Here is a 19,250-nt window from a genome sequence, read left to right on the forward strand (position 1 = left end):
CAAGAGGAAACAAGAGTATCATAATCAACTCATTGAAGAACCTTTGAAACCACTAGCTGTGTAACTAGATGAAGTACACGAATGCTGGTGATTCTGGATCTCCAATCATAGTTTATTCCATCTATTTATCCAATTGTTCCCCTTTTAGTAACATTACCAATGTTTAAAATAGATTTATTCATCAAACACACCAATGGTTGTGTTACCATATTAACATTGTCACCGGAATGTCCAGACACTGACCTCTGGGTTGGATGATTATCCATGTGCGTCGCACCCAATTGAAGATGAACGTCATTTGGATCTTAGATGTTGGATGTTTCTTGCAGCAGATTGCATGCATTCAATCTCAAAGCTTCTTCAGAAGGAACATGAACTCGGGAAGGTATGACAATAGGAATAGACATTTGCATCTCGGGGTTCATGTCTTGCCATATTAAACCTCCAAATGGAAATAATGCAGGAAAGGAATATGATTCAACAGCCAAGCTGCTCTCGAATTTTGAAATCCTAAATCAGGTTTGTGCAAAGTTCATTATGTTATCTAGCATTATTTCTTGTTCTTCTAGAGCTTCTATAATCTTTTGTAATTGGTGATGCCTTTTTTTTTTTTTTTGGTAGTTCTATAATTGGGTAGAAAGCAAAAGAAAAGTTTATAATTATTTGGAAATCTTCTTTGCTGCAATTCATTTGTATTCTATCAAAAAATTATTTCCAATTCAATATGAACTGATGTTTCAAGAAGTTAAATAAGGTGCTTAATGTTTTTGCAGATGCACTTTGATGATGCACATGGAACTTAATTGGATTTGGGAAATCACACGGTAAAGGTATGCTCCTTGCCCATTTATTATTCCTTTTAGATTATGGTACCACTATCCTATATTCAACTGAAAAAGTCTAGGATCACAAAACCGGACACAACTGATCAATTTTTGTGTATGTAGAACTTGTATTCAACTTATACACAATAACTACAATTCACGAAATTATTATATGCAACTGAACCAGAATATAAAATGCTAAGAACTGTCTACATTGTCATAGTCTTAAAAAATGATTAATCCTTCCAGGTTCGTTTGATTTGGTGAGAAGTAATGGGAAACAACCATTATGCAAGTCGAGAGCTCGTCCAGGAAGTTTTAGAACAGCCAAGATTGAGGTTTGTTCCTCATATTGGCTATGTCTGCCTTTTCCCATTTGTGGCGAAGATTATTCCACTTGTAAGTTGCATGAAGGATCTCATCACGAAGCAATGTTTTCTCAATCTATTTGTGCTTCTGTTCAGTGTTTCTTACCTCTACACTGTCGTAGTATGAAGCTCTGATTCAACAAAAAAAATCCCCATTCCTTCATTTGGGTTGTGTTTGGATCTTGGATTTAGGTGGAGATTTGTGTAGGGAAAGGAAATGAGAAGAGAAATGTGAATGGAATACGAGCTGATGTTATTTCACATTTCCATTCCTTTTCCCTCAGCAAATCACTAACCAAATCCATGATCCAAATACAGCCTTAAAGTTATTTTCAATTGGTGATTACATATCATTCGCATTTACAAATGCACACACAGGACTCAACGATCCTAGAATAACAGTTGAATCTCATTTCAAACCAGAGCATTTTATGGACTGATTATGGACTCCGCTCTCTTTCCAAAACAAGGTGATGGAAGTTTCTCAAGTAGTGCATCATTTATGAGCTCCTTTATCCATACATCTATTCTATTATATAAAACACACGATCAACTTGGTGTGAGCGCCTATGTCACATATTTTCTCATGCCCAAATTCCCACCTATGTAACTGCGAAGTTTCTTATTTCAATTTTTTTCTCCTCCATCTACATTTAAATTTCTTTTTTCATAAGACGGTGACAACTGTCTTCTATTTCTGCACACGCATTCACTTGTGTGCTCAACTTTTAGTGTATGTTGTTATTTGCATGATATCATGTTTATTCTAGAACTACTAAAGAAATTAATTTGTGAAACTCCTCTTGTATGCCAAAGCTCAATGTACATGAAATACAACACGGAGCATGATGCACCCTATTGGAGAGGCCCAATTTGGATGAACATCAACTACATGATTATTTCCTCGCTTCACCATTACTCTAAAGGTACACAAATACAAACATAGATTTATCTATTGTAAATTAAAAATAAAAAAAAAAAAAAACTCTGATTTTCAATAAAATCTGAACGCGTGGCATTGACACGTGCAGAAAATGGACCGTATAGAGACAAAGCCAAGATCATCTATAATGACTTGAGGAGCAATTTGATTAGGTAAGTGGTATGACATTTTTAGTTCTTAATCAATGCCTCTGATCTAAACTCTTCAGTCAATTCTGATGAGTATTGTTCATTTCTATTATGGCAAAAACGTTGTGAAGAATTACCAGCAGATACGGTATTTCTGGGAACAGTTTGATCAAAAGAAAAGTAAGAGGAAAGGTGCACGCGTATTTCCTGGCTGGACATCGCTCGTGTTGCTGATCATGGTAGAAGCTTATAGTGAATGTTAGGAACTTGGGACTCAATTTTGTAATTTTCTAAGAAAATTATAAAGTCATTAGAGGATAAAGAAGACCATAAACAAATTAACTTGTTAGTTCTGTATAATCTCTCCAATTCAAGATATGCACTATACTTATTGTCGCAAGTTAATTTGAAAGGTAAGGTTTGAAGTTATTGGTTGTGATATGTGGATGATGTTATTGAGAGTTTGTAATATCCTCCTCTCTCAGGCTGGTTTTACATTGATCATGGATGAAACCAACTGATATGCTGACCAGAATGGACCCCATTAAAAATTGTTGTTTAAGAATGACCCCAAAATCAAGCCAATATTTATGGCATTTATTTTTGCTTCTCAAACAATTTTCTTTTTGGATTTAACCATTTCCTGTTAGGCTCTACTGTTTCATGGGAAAATGTTTTTAAATTTTTTCGTAAAAAATGTTTTCTTATGTTTAATTACAATCTTGAAACTAATACGTTACTGGCGGTGTTAGTGATGATGGTGAGGTGGTGGAAATAATGCATTTATGGCAATGGTGGCGGCAGCGGCAAGGTGGTGGGGTGGTCAAATAGGTGGTGATGGTGATCATGGGATGGTAATAGTGTGGCTTAAAATTTGTCTAGAAAACATTTTTCACCATTCAAAAAGTTAAATATTTTTTACTCAAATAAGCTTAATTTTTCATTTTGTCATTCCAAACAACTACAAATGCGAAAAGAATGTTTTCCAAAAACAATTTTCACCAAAACAAGGCCCTAGCATTAACAGGAAGTTTGGAGAGCTGAACCTCACGCTTGAATTTTGAGGATCGATTATGGATGGTCTCAGATGAAAATCAGATGCAATCAAGATTAGTCCAGTCATTCTAACAGATGCATTATTTGTAATGAATTTAGCCATGTCTAGCAGGATTATACATGACCCCTCCCTCAACAATTAAAATGCAAACTAATGATCTCTAATCAATTGCAATTTGTGTAACACTTTTTTTAAAATACTTCACTAGCAAGTCAAATGCAAGGTGTCTTAACGCCAAAATCATTATTAGAAAATTGCAAAAACTGTTTCCATTATTCAAGATATCAGTCTTTAACTCCCATTTTCTGCCATCTCCTTGTTCTCAGCCATTATGATCTCCATGTCCCTGATATCCCGCTTCAACACATTACCCAGCCTTGCAATGGCTTCTGTCTACTGTTGTAAAACCTGCATCAGAAAATACTATCATTTATCAGAGCATCACACATTTAATGAACACAGATTACAACCATGCGTTTCATTCTAGACATATCCACACTTATTAACTGACATTGCAGAAGGAAGAACGAAAAACTCATAATCGCCATATCTACCTCTTCTAGCCTCAAGAATAGCATTTCAAATATTGGCACTCACCTCCTGCATATCAACAAGACTCTGATCATGTATTTTGGTTGATCCCGGAAGATAAATGGAACCACCACCACCACCACCATTTGCCTGAACACGAGCCATAGTAAGCAGATTTTGGACCCTCCTAGAAAGCTCTGCTCTAGATCCTTTCAACTGTATAGGTATGTGCTAATCAATATGATGCTTTTCCACAGGCCAACAAGAATAGGATGTATGAAACAAGAAAGACGAGGAACACCAACCTGCCTAGTTATTACAGCCAACTTCTTAGTCAATTCAGCTTTACCTTTCATTAAAGGCACTCTGAAACCTTTACCTTCCAATGCCTCTACTATTCTCATGACCTTTTGACACCCCCACATACAAACAAACATATAAGAAAAACAAGTACACTGTGCTACATGCATTGATTTTTCACATGAATGATCAAGAACGCAAAGCAGACAAATGTATGCATCGCCTAGCGGATCTGGTAGAAATCAAGCATAGGTAGAGACTTGAACCCTTGCACCTTGCTAGGAGCTTTAGGGTTAAAGTCTTGCCACTGGCAAGATTGCCCCTCCAAAAAGTTATGGTCTCTAATGTACCGGAGAGAGAGAGAGAGAGAGAGAGAGAGAGAGATTACGTAAATTAGACAAAATTGTTCAAACAGACTACCAAAATGATTCACAACCATGTTGCTTAACCACTTGGAGTACAGAAGACAACGACAATTGACCCGGCCATGCAGACACGTCCTTACTACTTGTATAACGAATTTTCGAACATTCATCTCCGTTCTCAAAGTAAAATAAATAATAAAGCCAAAAAAGGTCCTATCCTTAAGAGGCGCCTTTGAAGACCTTGCTTTTTCTGTCTCATTCTTTTTATCCAGGGAAGAGTATCAACTTGAAAGTGCCTTTGAAGCTGCAATCACATGTATGAAATTGAATATTATAAATCCATGATATGCACCCAAAATGCGGGCAAACTGAGGGTGCGCACACAGAAAAAGAGAGAGTACCAATTTCACATTGCTTTGAGTCATTCGCAATCTCTCAGCATTAGAGAGTATAACTTCATCTTGAAGCTGTATTAACCAAAACATTATAATGTAAAACAATTGAAGTACAACAAAGCAGTAACAACAATACATTAGCCAAAGGAGCATCCACTTAATGCTGAATACATTAAATAGATAAGCATCCCCAAAACTAAAACTACATCATGATAAAAACACATATCATTATGAATATCACATCCTCACATCATCTATATCATTAATCAGCTTTAAAGAAGAAACAAAATCCTATAGTAGAACGACGATCAGTAGGGTCCTCTGCCTAATCAGCATCAAAAAAGGCATGTAACTGTAGGAAAGAGTGAGCGGAGTAGTGAAGACCATGAAATATAGTGCCTTTGAGATATCGTAAAATGCGAACTAGAGCATCATAGTGTGGAGAGCGAGGAACAGTCATGAACTGACTAACAATATGAACAGCATAAGCAATGTCTGTGTAAAAAATATATTGATATAGAGAGAATAAATTGTATGTATTATTGATTGATATATTTTGATATATTGAATGTTACAATGATTCCTATATATAGAATAGTAGGTGGTAGTAGGTGGTAGATGGAGTAGGTAAAGTGGAGGTGGTAGTGGTGTAGTGGGTTTAGTGGAGTAGGTGAGGTGGTAGTGGTGTAGTGGGTTAGGTTTAGTGGGTGAAGTAGGTGATAGGTTTTAACAGCCCCCCGCAAACTCAAGGGGGATAGGAACTAACCAACTTGAGTTTGGAGAGAGTAACAAAACAAGAAAATAATCTGAAAAATAAAAAATGGATAGGAGACACTGTATGGTCGTGTCAGACCGTTGTAGAAGACTGTATGGTTATGACAGACCGATGTAGAAGACAGTTTATGGGGTCATGTCGGACCGTTGTAGCAGACAATGTTGTGACAGTTGTTGTGACAGTTTATGGAGTCTTGCTGGACCCTTGTAGAAAATAACCGGAATCAATGTCGGGACAGTTTACAGAGTCTTGTCGGACCCATGAAGGAGCTAACCGGAATCAATGTCGGGACAGTTTACAGAGTCTTGTCGGACCCTTGTAGAAACTAACCGGAATCAATGTCGGGACAGTTTACAGAGTCTTGTCGGACCCATGAAGGAGCTAACCGGAATCAATGTCGGGACAGTTTACAGAGTCTTGTCGGACCCTTAAAAAGTCGCACCCTCAAAAGGTGTGCCCAATCTTTCAAAAGGCGTGCCATCAAAAGGCGTGCCCAATCCATAAAAAGGCATGCCAGATATGATGGCGAGGCACGTGAGTGCCTTGGTTGGTGCCCCCGTTTGTCGTCTGGCGTCAAGTGGCGCGCGATACGCGTGGCTGCCTCGGCTATTTAACCAAGACGGAGGCTGAGGCTGAGGCAGAAGCTGAGACAGAAAAAACTGAGAGAAACCTCTGAAAAATTCTTCGTTTTGCTGAGAAAGATACTCTGTAACACTCTGTTGCCCAGAAAAATGGCCTCGTCTTCCCACGGGCTGCTCACCTTCTTTCCCGACCTCAACGAGTCAACAAGAGAGATAACTGGTGCGGTGGCACTGGAACCTCAACCAAGCGCCCCGGAGTTTGCTCTGTTGAACTTTCCTATGCGGTCTGTGGAGCAAAGAATGGCAGTGTAGTCGGATGTGGAGGCCAATCAGTATACATTGAAGTCATGTGTGGAAACCATGACTGCGGTTACAAATTTGTCGAACCGGCTGCAGAGTAGGACAAATGAGGTGCAGCAGTTAAACGCCCAACTGGCTCTGCTCCAACGCATGTATAAGGATGCGCGAGCAGAGATAAGTGTGCTAAAGGCGGAAAATAAGGAGCGGAAGCGGAAGGCCACCGTGATGTTCTGATTTGGAGGGCCGCCATATGCTGCAGTGGAGGAGCAGGGGGTTGTGAATGTGCTCGGTGGATTAGGAAGCACGGAGACAACACCGTCAAGGGCCGCCCAGGACGGAGGCAAGAAGAAAAGACCGGCGGAATAGGCGAAGAAGTGAGGTCGGTGGGTGGCCGTCTGCAGAAAAGAAAACAAATCTTTTGGTGTTGTGTTTTGGTTTGTTGTTGTTGTTGTTGGTTTTTTTTTTTTTTTTTTGTGTAAAATTGTGATCGGGGTTGATCCCTAATATAAATAAAACAAAGTTGTTGTGCAAATCTGTATTGTTGGTTTTTTTTTTTTTTTGTTAATATATATATATATAGGAAAAAACGAAAATGATAAATACGGGGATAAGAAGAAAAAGAAAAATAACTTGTCAAAAGGTTGAGGGACATGCCATGTGGGTGGATGTTTTTTTTTTTTTTTTTTTGATTACGAAAAAAGGAAGATAAAATAAAATAAAAGGAAAATGGGGTGCAAAAGGTGATTAAAAGAAATAAATAAAGAAAGAGGGTGATGATGGATATGGGTATAGATGTAATAAAGGAATGAAAAGAAAGAAATAAATAAAGAAAGAAAAGAAGAAAAGAAAATGGGTTTGGACTATGTGCTGCTGTGTGTGTCCCCTCCATGTGCTGTCTCCTCCTGTCATCATACGAAATGGTGGGAAAGTTGACAAATTGGTGGGTGTCATTTATAATAATGAAAATAAAGGTGAGGTAGTGGATGTGTTTGGGAACTGCGTGGAAAGAGAGTGCAGAAATTTAGTGGTCGCCTATTCAGATATTAGAATACGAACCACTAGTTCTCACAACATCAAAAGACCAACAGTGGCCTCTCATTCATTTGCAGCTGCATCCTCTGATGGAGTGTTCTCTCCTTCACCATCTGACGGACCACAAGGCGATTTCCGGTATCGGGTTTGCTGTTGTGTTGGCTGCAGTTTAGGTTGAAGTGCCTTGAGTGGTCCTTTGGGCTTCTCTCCACCTTGCTTCCCCAGAGCCCAATCAGCAGAGTCAAAGTAAGCACGTTCATGGTCCTTACAAATAAGTGGTGGTTTCTTGGGCCCATACTTGCTCTTAACAGCTTCCTCCTCCTGTTGGGGTGATGGCATGGCCTTTTCAGAGTCCTCTGGGACATCTTCATCCACACCTTCATGCTCTTTGACATCTTCCTCGTTGCCTGACATAGTGTTCTTGCAGCAATCCAATGTACAGCAGCGGTAAAAACAAGCTCTCGAGAGAAAGGAGAGAGAGCTTAGAGATCTCTTCTTGCAGAGTTACGGCTGTGGAGAGTGGAAGGTATGTGTAGAAAATAAGCGGAATAGATTGAGGTCCGGCGGATGGCTAAGGTGAGGTTGCCGCCCGCCGGTGAAGCGAAAAATACTAGGTTCTAAACCTGCTCTGATACCATGTAAAAAATATATTGATATAGAGAGAATAAATTGTATGTATTATTGATTGATATATTTTGATATATTGAATGTTACAATGATTCCTATATATAGAAGAGTAGGTGGTAGTAGGTGGTAGATGGAGTAGGTAAAGTGGAGGTGGTAGTGGTGTAGTGGGTTTAGTGGAGTAGGTGAGGTGGTAGTGGTGTAGTGGGTTAGGTTTAGTGGGTGAAGTAGGTGATAGGTTTTAACAGTCTGGACGAGTAACTGTGAGATAGACAAGACTGCCAACTAGTTGACGATATAAAGCAGCATTAGACAACATGTGACCATCAAGAGGTGTGAGACGAGTCTGAAGATCCACGAGAGTAGAGGCAGTCTTGAAATCGGTAAGACCAGCACGAGCCAAGAGATCAGAAGTATACTTGGCTTGGGAAAGAAAGTAACCAGACGGATCATGAGAGATTTCCAAGCCGAGAAAATAGCTGAGAAGACCCAAATCCTTCATCTCAAATTGGCGGTTGAGAAACTGTTTGAGACTAGAGATACCCACTGTGTCATTGCCAGTGATGATCATATCATCCACATAGAGAAGAAGAAGAATAATACCACGCTCTGTCTTACGAATAAAAATGGTAGAATCATAGGCACTGGAGGAGAATCCAAAATCATGAATGGTGGAGCTAAACTTGGCGAACCAGGCACGAGGAGCTTGTTTATACAAATGTGTACAGGGAAAGAAAGTTGAGTAGGTTGTACGGCTGCCCTGCTGGGGCAGTGTGTCTTATACAGCAAATTATTGCCTCATTCGAGGCAAAGTGTTTGGACAGTGATGGTCGGTCCGTAGGGGCCACCATAGATCCCATTTTAATAATCTGAACCGTTCAATATGTACAACTCGTCAAGTATTATATGCTTGTAAAAAATCACGTTGATCGGATATTGATAGCTATGTGATTGGATTAGTTTTTTTTTCAACAGTTAACTATCACACCATCCGTTTTGTTTATACAAAACTGATTTGATCATATAGTTAATGATATCCGATCAACGTGATTTTTTACAGACATATAGTACTCAACGAGTTTTACATATTAACGCTTCGGATTATCAAAACGGAACCCTTAGTGGGCCCCCAAGGACCCAACATTACCATGTCGCTTTATATATGTAATTTTTTTTCCCCAAAAAGTGTATGACCTGCCTTCCTGCTGCAGCCGTACGGCTGACAGTGTAATTCAAACTTTTGTATTACAAAAATGTATAAAATATTTTTTTAATATATTTTATTTGTGAATAGTAATGACTTTTTTACTTTTTGTGTAATTTTTTGACTTTTTTGATTTTTGTGGGACTTGCCAAACCTGGCCTTAATTGTGACAATTAATCTTTTTATACTTGATAGTTGTGATGTCATTTTTCTATTTATCTACTGTTAACGAAGCTAAAACAAATTTAAAATGGAGATATCAAAGTGAAATTTTGGTACAGATGCAAGAATTAAAGTGAAATTTTGACGAAAATATAAAGGTGCTAATACCTATGGCTCATATAATAAGTTTTGTCAACTTATTAAGGTCATATGTACAATGAAAATGTGACATTAATTGCAACTTGATTTAAACCATAAAAGATTAATTATTAAAAGTGACAGAGGCAAAAGAAATTTTGGTAGAACGAGTGATAAGTGAAATTTAACAAACACTTTTGCTTACATGGAAAAATAACAATAATATTTTTCTTCTTTCTTTCTTTCCTTATAAATTTTCAATGCCATGAAAAGCATCCTTTGGTAGAATTTTAATTACTAGTATGGCCGTTAAATAAATCAAGTTAAAAACTCATCATTCGAGATTAATTTATTATGTAAATAAGTCAAACATAAACATAAACTTGTTAAGTTCTACTACTTGACTTTTGGGAAGTAGGAAAAAAGCTAACAAAGCTATTTATTGGCTTTTTTTTTTAAGAAAACGTACAAAAAAGTAGAGGTGATATAACCTTAATAAACCAATATGATGGCTTTTTTTCTATGTTCCCAAAATAAAGTTATTTAAACTCGACTTATGTACAACTTGTTAAAAACTCATTCAAAATCAATTCGTTATATAAAAAAATCAAATTTAAATATAATTTTAAACTCGTTAAATTATCAAATCAAAATTAAACAACCTATTACTTGGTTCATTTTCGACCTTAATTACTAGTTTTAGAAATATTGATTATTGCTTGTGCTCCGGTTTTTTCCAAGTTTGCCTGGGCCAGTTGGACAGCAAAGTTTGTCAAAATGGGCTTCAATTAAACAATGGGCCTCAAAGTGGGCCAATATTTGCTAATTGAGCGTCATTACTTATTGGGCCTAAACTTGGGCCAGACAACGGTCCATACTCGCCCAGCCGAAGTCCACGGCACATTTCTATCTTCATCTTCTTCTCTCTCTCTCTCTCTCTCTCTACTCTCCTCAGTGCTCACTGATCTGAAAATGGCTGGAAGTGGGCGACGAAGTGCGAGAAGCAGAATCAAATACAGACGCCGACGAAGATCGAACCCCTCTCCGCAATCCCAAACTCCGAAAGCACAGAAGCAGAGACCACAGTCTCATTCGCCTCTTAAATGTTGATCTCAAAGTTGTTCTAGGGTTTGCTATCATCGCGTTCTTGATTGTCCTTTTCATGATTCATCGACTTATAATTGCCGTTGAACATCCTCAGAAACCCAGGGTCGTGACCCCATTCCCTGCCCCAAAGATCATGTATCTTCCTCAGGTGAAACTTTCATCTACAATTTGAATAAACTCATATAATATATATATGTGTGTGTGTGTGTGTATGTATATTATAGAATCTATAAACTGTTGCTTTCATTGTTTCTAAAAAATGTAGTTTTTTCTAGTGGGAAAGTTGATTTTTTAGTTGCTTTTTAGCCGAAAACAAATGGGCTTTAGCCCAGAAAAAAAAAAAAAAAAAAAAAAACAGCTTATTTTGCCTCCAGTTTAAGAACAAAGTTTATGATGTTTGCCTCCAGTTTAAGAACAAAGTTTATGTGCTTGCCACGTGCTTCACACTTTGAAGTATAGCCTAGGAAGCTCTCTTTAGATCTGTGCCTCGTGTCATGGTTTACAAATATGACTAAAGAAACTTGCTCGCTTCTTGGACTATGTCAGTGAGGTTCTCTTTTTTCTTTTTCTTTTTATTTTTCAAATTCGACTTTGTATACTCTGTAAGAGATTACATTTATGTTCTCTTACTTAGCATAATTTATAGTTTTCACGTTTTTGTTTCATATCATGAATTCTTGAATATCTTCTATTCTTAAATTGGGAGTTGCTAGAAGTAGGATGGTATTACTGGCTTATGTTTCGTTCATTTGTTTTGATTTTTATCAGATCCAAGCTTAGTGAGGTGATGCAAACTGTGCACCGTTTCTTCTATCTTGCGAATGAAGATGGGAACGCTTTGAGTTTGAGTAGGGAGACCTTGAACATTCGTGAGAATTCTCTCCTGGCTTTTGGATCACAAACAGATGTTGGCAGTTTGAATCTAAATTTAGAATCAATGGTATGTTGTCAAATAGATGCACAGGAACCTTCATTGTGAAAGAGGAAATAATTACTCATGCATGCCTGTGCTCCTCCATGTTTATGTATTTTGTGGCCCCAACAATATTTTTAATTCAGCTTTAATCTCAAACCAATTTTTTGTAGGATGATTTGGAAGTCCATTATTCTGGCTTCAGGACATCTCACATTCACAATTTATCAGACCTTGTCCAGCAAAATCTTGGAGCCCAAGTAAGAATTAATGTTTTTTGTTGTCTGCTGTTTTTTCTGCATGCTAAATCATGTTGATTTCTGCTATTGGTAAAACATTCATTTGCTTCCATTTTACAGTGTTATAATCGTACTAGTGTTTCATGTTTCAGTTTTCAGCAGTGGTTCTTTCACTTATGCTGTGTGTGCGCGCGCTTGCTTGCTTGCTTGCTCACTCACACTCTTGTATGTGTTGTTAGGTGAGGAAGTTTGGTCGTTTGCAACTCTCAGACACTACCGATGATTCTTATAACATTTTAGTATTTCAGGTAGGCAGTCAGGGAGGTAACAGGTTACATATGTCCACGGACTATGATTGCCATTCTCAGGTTTCCATTTCTCTTCTATCCCATATGCTTTTCTGTTTTTTATGCAGATCTTGGGTAGGATTTCTTTCAGAACAGATGTAGCTTTTATATCTGGAACTGGCGTAAAAGATTCAAGACTTAAAGAACGTCTCAGCAGCCTTACAGGTATCTTCTGTCAAGTTCTGTGCATGTTTCCTTTATCTTGATTGTGAACATTGTGTTTATAAGATTACAAGTGTCTCATTCTTTATGAAACTTCCTTATAAGTAATCCTGGTATAACTTATTAGAAGCACAAGAAAACAGGCTGCTTGTTGGTATTGCCAAACAAGAAAGACTGCAGAATTAGATTTGAGGTAAATAACCTCTTTTCAATTTGAAAAGAGGCAACTAAAAATATTTAGCAATATGCTAGGAAGTCATGAAATCTAGAGGACTGCATATAGGATTACATGAAAACCTTCACTTACATTTTTTAATTAACTTGGTGGACAAGTTCAGTGAGGAAGGAAAAAGATCAACTTAATAGACAAAGGAGAGTAAACGGGCATGCCGATTAAGAGAGAGAGAGAGGGGGGGGGGGGGGAAGACAACTTTGGGAATGATTGTTGTCTAAAAGACCTAGAATAAAAACTTCAAAGAATTGTTACAGAGATGGGATTCATGTCAATTCATAACGTTCATTAGTTTGATTTAGCAGAGGAAATGAAGAGTGAAGTTGTTAACGCTGTTAAAAGAAGTGAGTGGTGTAGTGCAGTCATTCTCATGGGAGGGTGTAGAGATAAGATGGGTGCGCTGTGATCAAGATTTTAAGTCAATAGGCAATGTGATGATGTCAATGTCATTGACAAGAACTCAGCATAATGGTACCATTTTCCTGACCACGTATCCCAGTCCTCCGACCAAATTTCCCTGTTTATTTTAAATTTAAATATTTTTTGAACTTTTCGCTCTTTGGGGAATTGAAATATCTTCTGAATGTAGGATCATATTCCTTTTGCATAAACAAGTTGAACCCTCCCTCTCGAAATTATATTTCTTTTTTTAGTGCACAATATTACAATCCTTTTTGTATGGACATGTTGACTCATACCCCAATTTCTTGTAATTTTTTTGTTTACTTTCAATAGCACAAGCTATTTATTTCAGCTTTGTAAGTTGGGATAATTTTGCTTCATACTTTTGGGTACCTTACTGACTAGTCAACTAGATGAGAAGGAAAAAGAATTTGATGACAAATTCAAAAAATGCTTTAATTTGGCTGATGCGGTATCCATTCATATGAAATCCTTATATTTGTGTCATTTGTTTTTTGAAATCAAATAACTGTATGCAGAATTTTTAGGATCATGGCATGTCTTTGATAGTTTTGTTGCAAGTAACATGTCACTATAAGCCTAGTCACATTGGTGACTGCAGGAAAATTATACGATTCTTAAGATATAGTTTTTATTATTATTATTGTTATTCTTATTATTATTATTTGGATGGTCTCATTGTGTTTAAACTTAAAATTATGAATATGTTGATAAAAGTTATTCAGCCAGTTCATAGGCTCAAGGAGACTTTTTCAGCTCTCAGTTTGAAAAGAACAATGCTTGTCTCCCTTTTTTTCGAGGCTTAGGGAGAGCTTGACCAATTCTTTAATTTTGTGATCAAGATTTTAAGGAAAATTATACAATTCCTATGATCTCTTTTCTTGACCAACTCTTAAATTTTGTAGAGCTTTTTGATACACATGAAGATGTATAGGGTTTTTTTTTTCTTCTCCTCTTTTGTATACAGATGGCATTCCCTTGATGCCTTTTTTAAATGAATCTTACTTTAACTTACCAAAATAAAATGTCAAGCAGTTCAAATAATCCCGGTGGCCATTTCATTTTATGTTTAAGTTGTATTCAATTGTACAAAATCTATATTTTGCATAAAATGGACTGTTCTGATATTATGATATGTTGTTTTCAGCTTGATTCTGAGTCCATCTCCACTGGTAAGGCTGCAGTTGCGAGTTTGTTGGGTGGAATTGGCTACTTTTATGACCAATCAAAAATCTCAGTCCCAAGTAACTCTAATGTAAGTGTTACAGATCTGTATGTGATCGTCTTAATCATATCAAATCAATTATGTCTTCATGAATTCCATTTGAAACACAATATCTCCATCTAATATGATTAACTGTCTTTTGAGGGAGAGAGAGGAAGAGAGGTGGTTTGAGTTTACAAAAGTTATTAGGATAGATGGGCTGGGTTTACAGGTTAGCTGTAAAAGGTTTATTTGATTTAGCTTGATTGTCTGCATGATTTAATTAGGGGCCAAGTCATTGCTAATTAGAGTGGCCTGTAGGTTAAGTAACTTTAGGCCTAACAGACTGATGAATCTCTGCTGCAATAAAGTATTTGGAAGGCTTTTTTGGGAGAACAAAATTTTAAGGGGAATTTCGAATTTTATGAAAAATGGTAGAGAAGGAAGTGGTGACCAAATCTTCAATTTTGAATAAAATTCGAAATTCCCTAGAAAGACATTTGACAGAGGAGACAATTGTTTGATTAGATACTTGGAATAAGATCGAGAGCTCCTTGGGAGGAAAGAATTGTGAAAGAAAACCTGAGTAGAATTTTAGAAATTATGGAAAGTTTTTGATCAGACAGAAATCCTTAGGTTTTTGACTTTAGAGGGAATCTGATTTTAAGGAAAAGTGTTGATGAGGAGGTGATGACCGAGTCTTTCACTTTGAAGTGAAATTTTGAATTTCCTTAGAAGACATTTGACTATAAGGTGATTGTTTGATTGATTTCTTGGAATAAGATCTATAATTCTTTGGAAATTTTTTGAAAATAAAATTTGAAAAGAATTTTGAAATTATGGAAAGTTCTTTTTATCAGGGAAAAACATTTGGGCCGCTGACTTTGAGGGAACCTTAATTTTATGGAGAAATGTTAGACAAGGAAGTAATGACCGAGTCTCTCATTTCGAATAAAATTTTGGTTCCTGTACAAGATATTTGGATAAAGGGTGATCGTTTGGTTGATTCCTTGGAATAAAATCCAAACTCCTCAAAACTTTCGAAAAAAAAGAGGAAAAGGAAACATTGAAATTTTAAAGAAGAAAAAAAAACTGCACTTTATTTTGAAAAAGGATTTTGTAAAAAATAGAAGTTGAAATTTGATCACGCACTTTTGAAAATAAATTGGGGCACATTTCGGGAAATAATAAGTAATGGAAAGACAATTGTTTAGATTGATCACTCTGGTAGAAATCCTTTAAATTCCTCAGAATTCCCTTGGTCGGGCTACTATCACCCAATGGGTGATAACAATGACTTCGAGATCCAGCGGTAAGTGTTAAACAAAATTAACTGGTTTCATTCACCCATCCTCGGGTTTGTTGCTTAGTGTCCCGGACACTATTCATGGGTTATGTTATGTCAATAAGGCAAGCATGAGACTATAATACTAGTACTGTTTGATCATTCCCTTGTGGAAGGAGTGGTATATTGATAGTAACAACTGATGTGCCCTTTTGTGACCAAACTTGCCTCCTTTTGCATGGAGAGAGCATTAGCAGCTTCCAAACTAGGGTAGGATATCCTCCTTTCCGGGATTTTATTATTGCCTCTTTGAATGATTTAGTGAATCCTAGGTCTGACTTCTAAATTAGGACAAGGCAACCCTACCCCCCAAATAGGCACGAATGCAAATTATGTCCTTGTGTTATATTTTGGAAAGGATTGGATTTGATTCCAGCGATCTAACAACGAGAAAGACAGTGATTTCATTCCCAAAGTCTGGGGAGTTTGACGTGGCAGTGATTTGATTCTGTGGCAATTTGAGTTGTTTGGGGGCAATGATGCAGTTACAAAGATTTGGGGGTTCAATTTAGGCAGTGATTCATATTTTGATCACGATTTTAGTAATCAGTAGTAAATTAGGTGGGTGGTTTCCCAATTTTAAAGAATTTGAGTTTGAATTTGGATTCTTACCTTAGTGATCAAAGAAGAAGAGGAAAAAGAAAAGAATGATTGGCTTTTTAAAATTTAAATCTCCAAGAAAACATGTTATTAAAGAATAACTTCTAAAAAAAAAAGGAACATTCCAACTTAAGTAGAGCCTCGGAGATTATGGAAGGTGTTTGATCGAATAAGAATCTTCAAGTCATTGACATTAGGGGGAATTTCGACTTTTATGAAAAATGGTAGATAAGGAAGTGGTGACCATATCTTCAATTTTGAATAAAATTCGAAATCCCCTAGAAAGACATTTGACTAAGGAGACAATTGTTTGATTAGATACTTGGAATAAGATCGAGAGCTCCTTGGGAGGAAAGAATTGCGAAAGAAAACCTGAGTAGAATTTTAGAAATTATGGAAAGTTTTTGATCAGACAGAAATCCTTAGGTTTTTGACTTTAGAGGAAATTTGATTTTAAGGAAAAGTGTTTATGAGGAGGTGATGACCGAGTCTTTCACTTTGAAGTGAAATTTTGAATTTCCTTAGAAGACATTTGACTATAAGGTGATTGTTTGATTGATTTCTTGGAATAAGATCTAAAATTCTTTGGAAATTTTTTAAAAATAAAATTTGAAAAGAGTTTTGAAATTATGGAAAGTTCTTTTCATCAGGTAAAAACATTTGGGCCGCTGACTTTGAGGGAACCTTAATTTTATGGAGAAATGTTAGACAAGGAAGTAATGACCGAGTCTCTCATTTCGAATAAAATTTTGGTTCCTGTACAAGATATTTGGCTAACGGGTGATCGTTTGGTTGATTCCTTGGAATAAAATTCGAACTCCCCAAAACTTTTGAAAAAAAAGCAGATTGGGAAACATTGAAATTTTAAAGAAAAAAAAAAAAAACTGCACTTTATTTTGAAAAAGGATTTTGTAAAAAATAGAAGTTGAAATTTGATCACGCACTTTTAAAAATAAATTGAGGCACATTTCGGGAAACAATAAGTAATGGAAAGACAATTGTTTAGATTGATCACTCTGGTAGGAATCCTTTAAATTCCTCAGAATTCCCTTGGTCGGGCAACTATCACCCAATGGGTGATGACTTCAAGATCCAATGGTAAGTGTTAAACAAAATTGACTGGTTTCATTCACCTATCCTCGGGTTTGTTGCATAGTATCCCGGACACTATTCGTGAGTTATGTTATGTCAATAAGGCAAGCATGAAACTATGCTACTAGTACTGTTTGATCATTCCCTTATGGAAGGAGTGGTATATTGATAGTAACAACTGATGTGCCCTTTTGTGATCAAACTTGCCTCCTTTTGCATGGAGAGAGCATTAGCAGCTTCGAAAGTTGGGCAGGACACCCTCCTTTCCAGGATTGTATTATTGCCTCTTTGAATGATTTAGTGAATCCTAGGTCTGACTTCTAAATTAGGACAGGACAACCCTGGCCCCCAAATAGGCATGAACCCAAATTTTGTGCTCGTGATATTTTTGAAATGATTTGATTTGATTTAATTTGATTCCAACGATCTAACAACGAGAAAGACAGTGATTTCATTCCCAAGGTCTGGGGAGTCTGACGTGGCAGCGATTTGATTCTGTGGCAATCTGAGTTGTTTGGGGGCAATGATGCAGTTACAAAGATTTGGGGGTTCAATTTAGGCAGTGATTCATATTTTGATCATGATTTTAGTAATCAGTAGTAAATTAGGTGGGTGGTTTCCCAATTTTAAAGAATTTGAGTTTGAATTTGGGTTCTTACCTTAGTGATCAAAGAAGAAGAGGAAAAAGAAAAGAATGATTGGCTTTTTAAAATTTAAATCCCCAAGAAAACATGTTATTAAAGAATAACTTCTAAAAAAAAAAAAAGGAACTTTCTAACTTTAGTTGAGCCTCGGAGATTATGGAAGGTGTTTGATTGAATAAAAATCTTCAAGTCATTGACTTTAGGGGGAATTTCGACTTTTATGAAAAATGGTAGATAAGGAAGCGGTGACCAAATCCTCAGTTTTGAATAAAATTCGAAATCCCCTTGAAAGACATTTGACTAAGGAGACAATTGTTTGGTTAGATACTTGGAATAAGATCGAGAACTTCTTGGGAGGAAAGAATTGTGAAAGAAAACCCGAGTAGAATTTTAGAAATTATGGAAAGTTTTTGATCAGACAGAAATCCTTAGGTTTTTGACTTTAAAGGGAATTTGATTTTATAGAAAAGTGTTGATGAGGAGGTGATGACCGAGTCTTTCACTTTGAAGTGAAATTTTGAATTTCCTTAGAAGACATTTGACTATAAGGTGATTGTTTGATTGATTTCTTGGAATAAGATCTAAAATTCTTTGGAAATTTTTTGAAAATAAAATTTGAAAAGAGTTTTGAAATTATGGAAAGTTCTTTTTATTAGGTAAAAACATTTGGGCCGCTGACTTTGAGGGAACCTTAATTTTATGGAGAAATGTTAGACAAGGAAGTAATGACCGAGTCTCTCATTTCGAATAAAATTTTGGTTCCTGTGCAAGATATTTGGCTAACGGGTGATCGTTTGGTTGATTCCTTGGAATAAAATTCGAACTCCCCAAAACTTTCGAAAAAAAAGCGGATTGGGAAACATTGAAATTTTAAAGAAAAAAAAAAAAAACTGCACTTTATTTTGAAAAAGGATTTTGTAAAAAATAGAAGTTGAAATTTGATCACGCAGTTTTGAAAATAAATTGAGACACATTTCGGGAAACAATAAGGTGTCGTTTGGTAACACTTACGTTTTCAGTTTTCTGATTATATTTACAAAAATTTTAAAAACTTAAATAAAAACTTATTTGGTAAAATTTTTGATTTATAAATCAGTGGTCTTAGTTTATAAATTTGGCCAAAAAATAAAAACACAAAAAATGTGTTTCCGTTTTGAGTTTTGAGTTTTTTTTTTTTTACCACCCAACACTAGCCACCAGCCACCACCCGCCACT

General features: G+C 36.5%; 2 protein-coding genes, 1 long non-coding RNA gene and 1 pseudogene across 4 annotated transcripts in view; 2 read left to right on the forward strand and 2 right to left on the reverse strand.

Moving 5' to 3' along the window:
- Positions 1 to 239: 239 nt before the first annotated feature.
- LOC145793140 (uncharacterized) lies at positions 240 to 832 on the forward strand. Its single transcript, XR_014333751.1, has 3 exons — positions 240 to 385; positions 469 to 519; positions 774 to 832. It is a non-coding gene; the product is annotated as an uncharacterized LOC145793140 (long non-coding RNA).
- Positions 833 to 3,611: 2,779 nt separating this feature from the next.
- On the reverse strand, positions 3,612 to 5,371 carry LOC145793951 (nuclear pore complex protein NUP54-like; annotated as a pseudogene).
- Positions 5,372 to 7,028: 1,657 nt separating this feature from the next.
- Positions 7,029 to 8,284, reverse strand: LOC145793125 (uncharacterized). The gene has a single exon (XM_082875736.1). The coding sequence runs from the start codon at positions 8,011 to 8,013 to the stop codon at positions 7,663 to 7,665; it is 351 nt and encodes a 116-aa protein (XP_082731862.1). The 5' UTR covers positions 8,014 to 8,284; the 3' UTR covers positions 7,029 to 7,662.
- A 2,350-nt stretch (positions 8,285 to 10,634) lies between these two features.
- Positions 10,635 to 19,250, forward strand: part of LOC114319581 (mannosyl-oligosaccharide glucosidase GCS1-like) — a 33,232-nt gene continuing 24,616 nt past the window's right edge. Inside the window, exons 1-6 of one of the 2 annotated variants that reach the window (XM_082875763.1) lie at positions 10,635 to 10,982; positions 11,603 to 11,774; positions 11,921 to 12,007; positions 12,226 to 12,294; positions 12,402 to 12,498; positions 14,298 to 14,405. In XM_082875763.1, coding sequence (XP_082731889.1) covers positions 11,622 to 11,774; positions 11,921 to 12,007; positions 12,226 to 12,294; positions 12,402 to 12,498; positions 14,298 to 14,302 — 411 coding nt within the window. In that variant the 5' untranslated portion in view covers positions 10,635 to 10,982; positions 11,603 to 11,621 and the 3' untranslated portion in view covers positions 14,303 to 14,405. The remainder of the gene's footprint in view (positions 10,983 to 11,602; positions 11,775 to 11,920; positions 12,008 to 12,225; positions 12,295 to 12,401; positions 12,499 to 14,297; positions 14,406 to 19,250) is intronic. The other variant, XM_082875764.1, reaches the window with a different exon arrangement.

This window comes from Camellia sinensis, chromosome 6, assembly GCF_055761805.1.
Source record: "Camellia sinensis isolate YWXY chromosome 6, ASM5576180v1, whole genome shotgun sequence".
In the NCBI taxonomy this organism is placed as follows: Eukaryota; Viridiplantae; Streptophyta; class Magnoliopsida; order Ericales; family Theaceae; genus Camellia; species Camellia sinensis.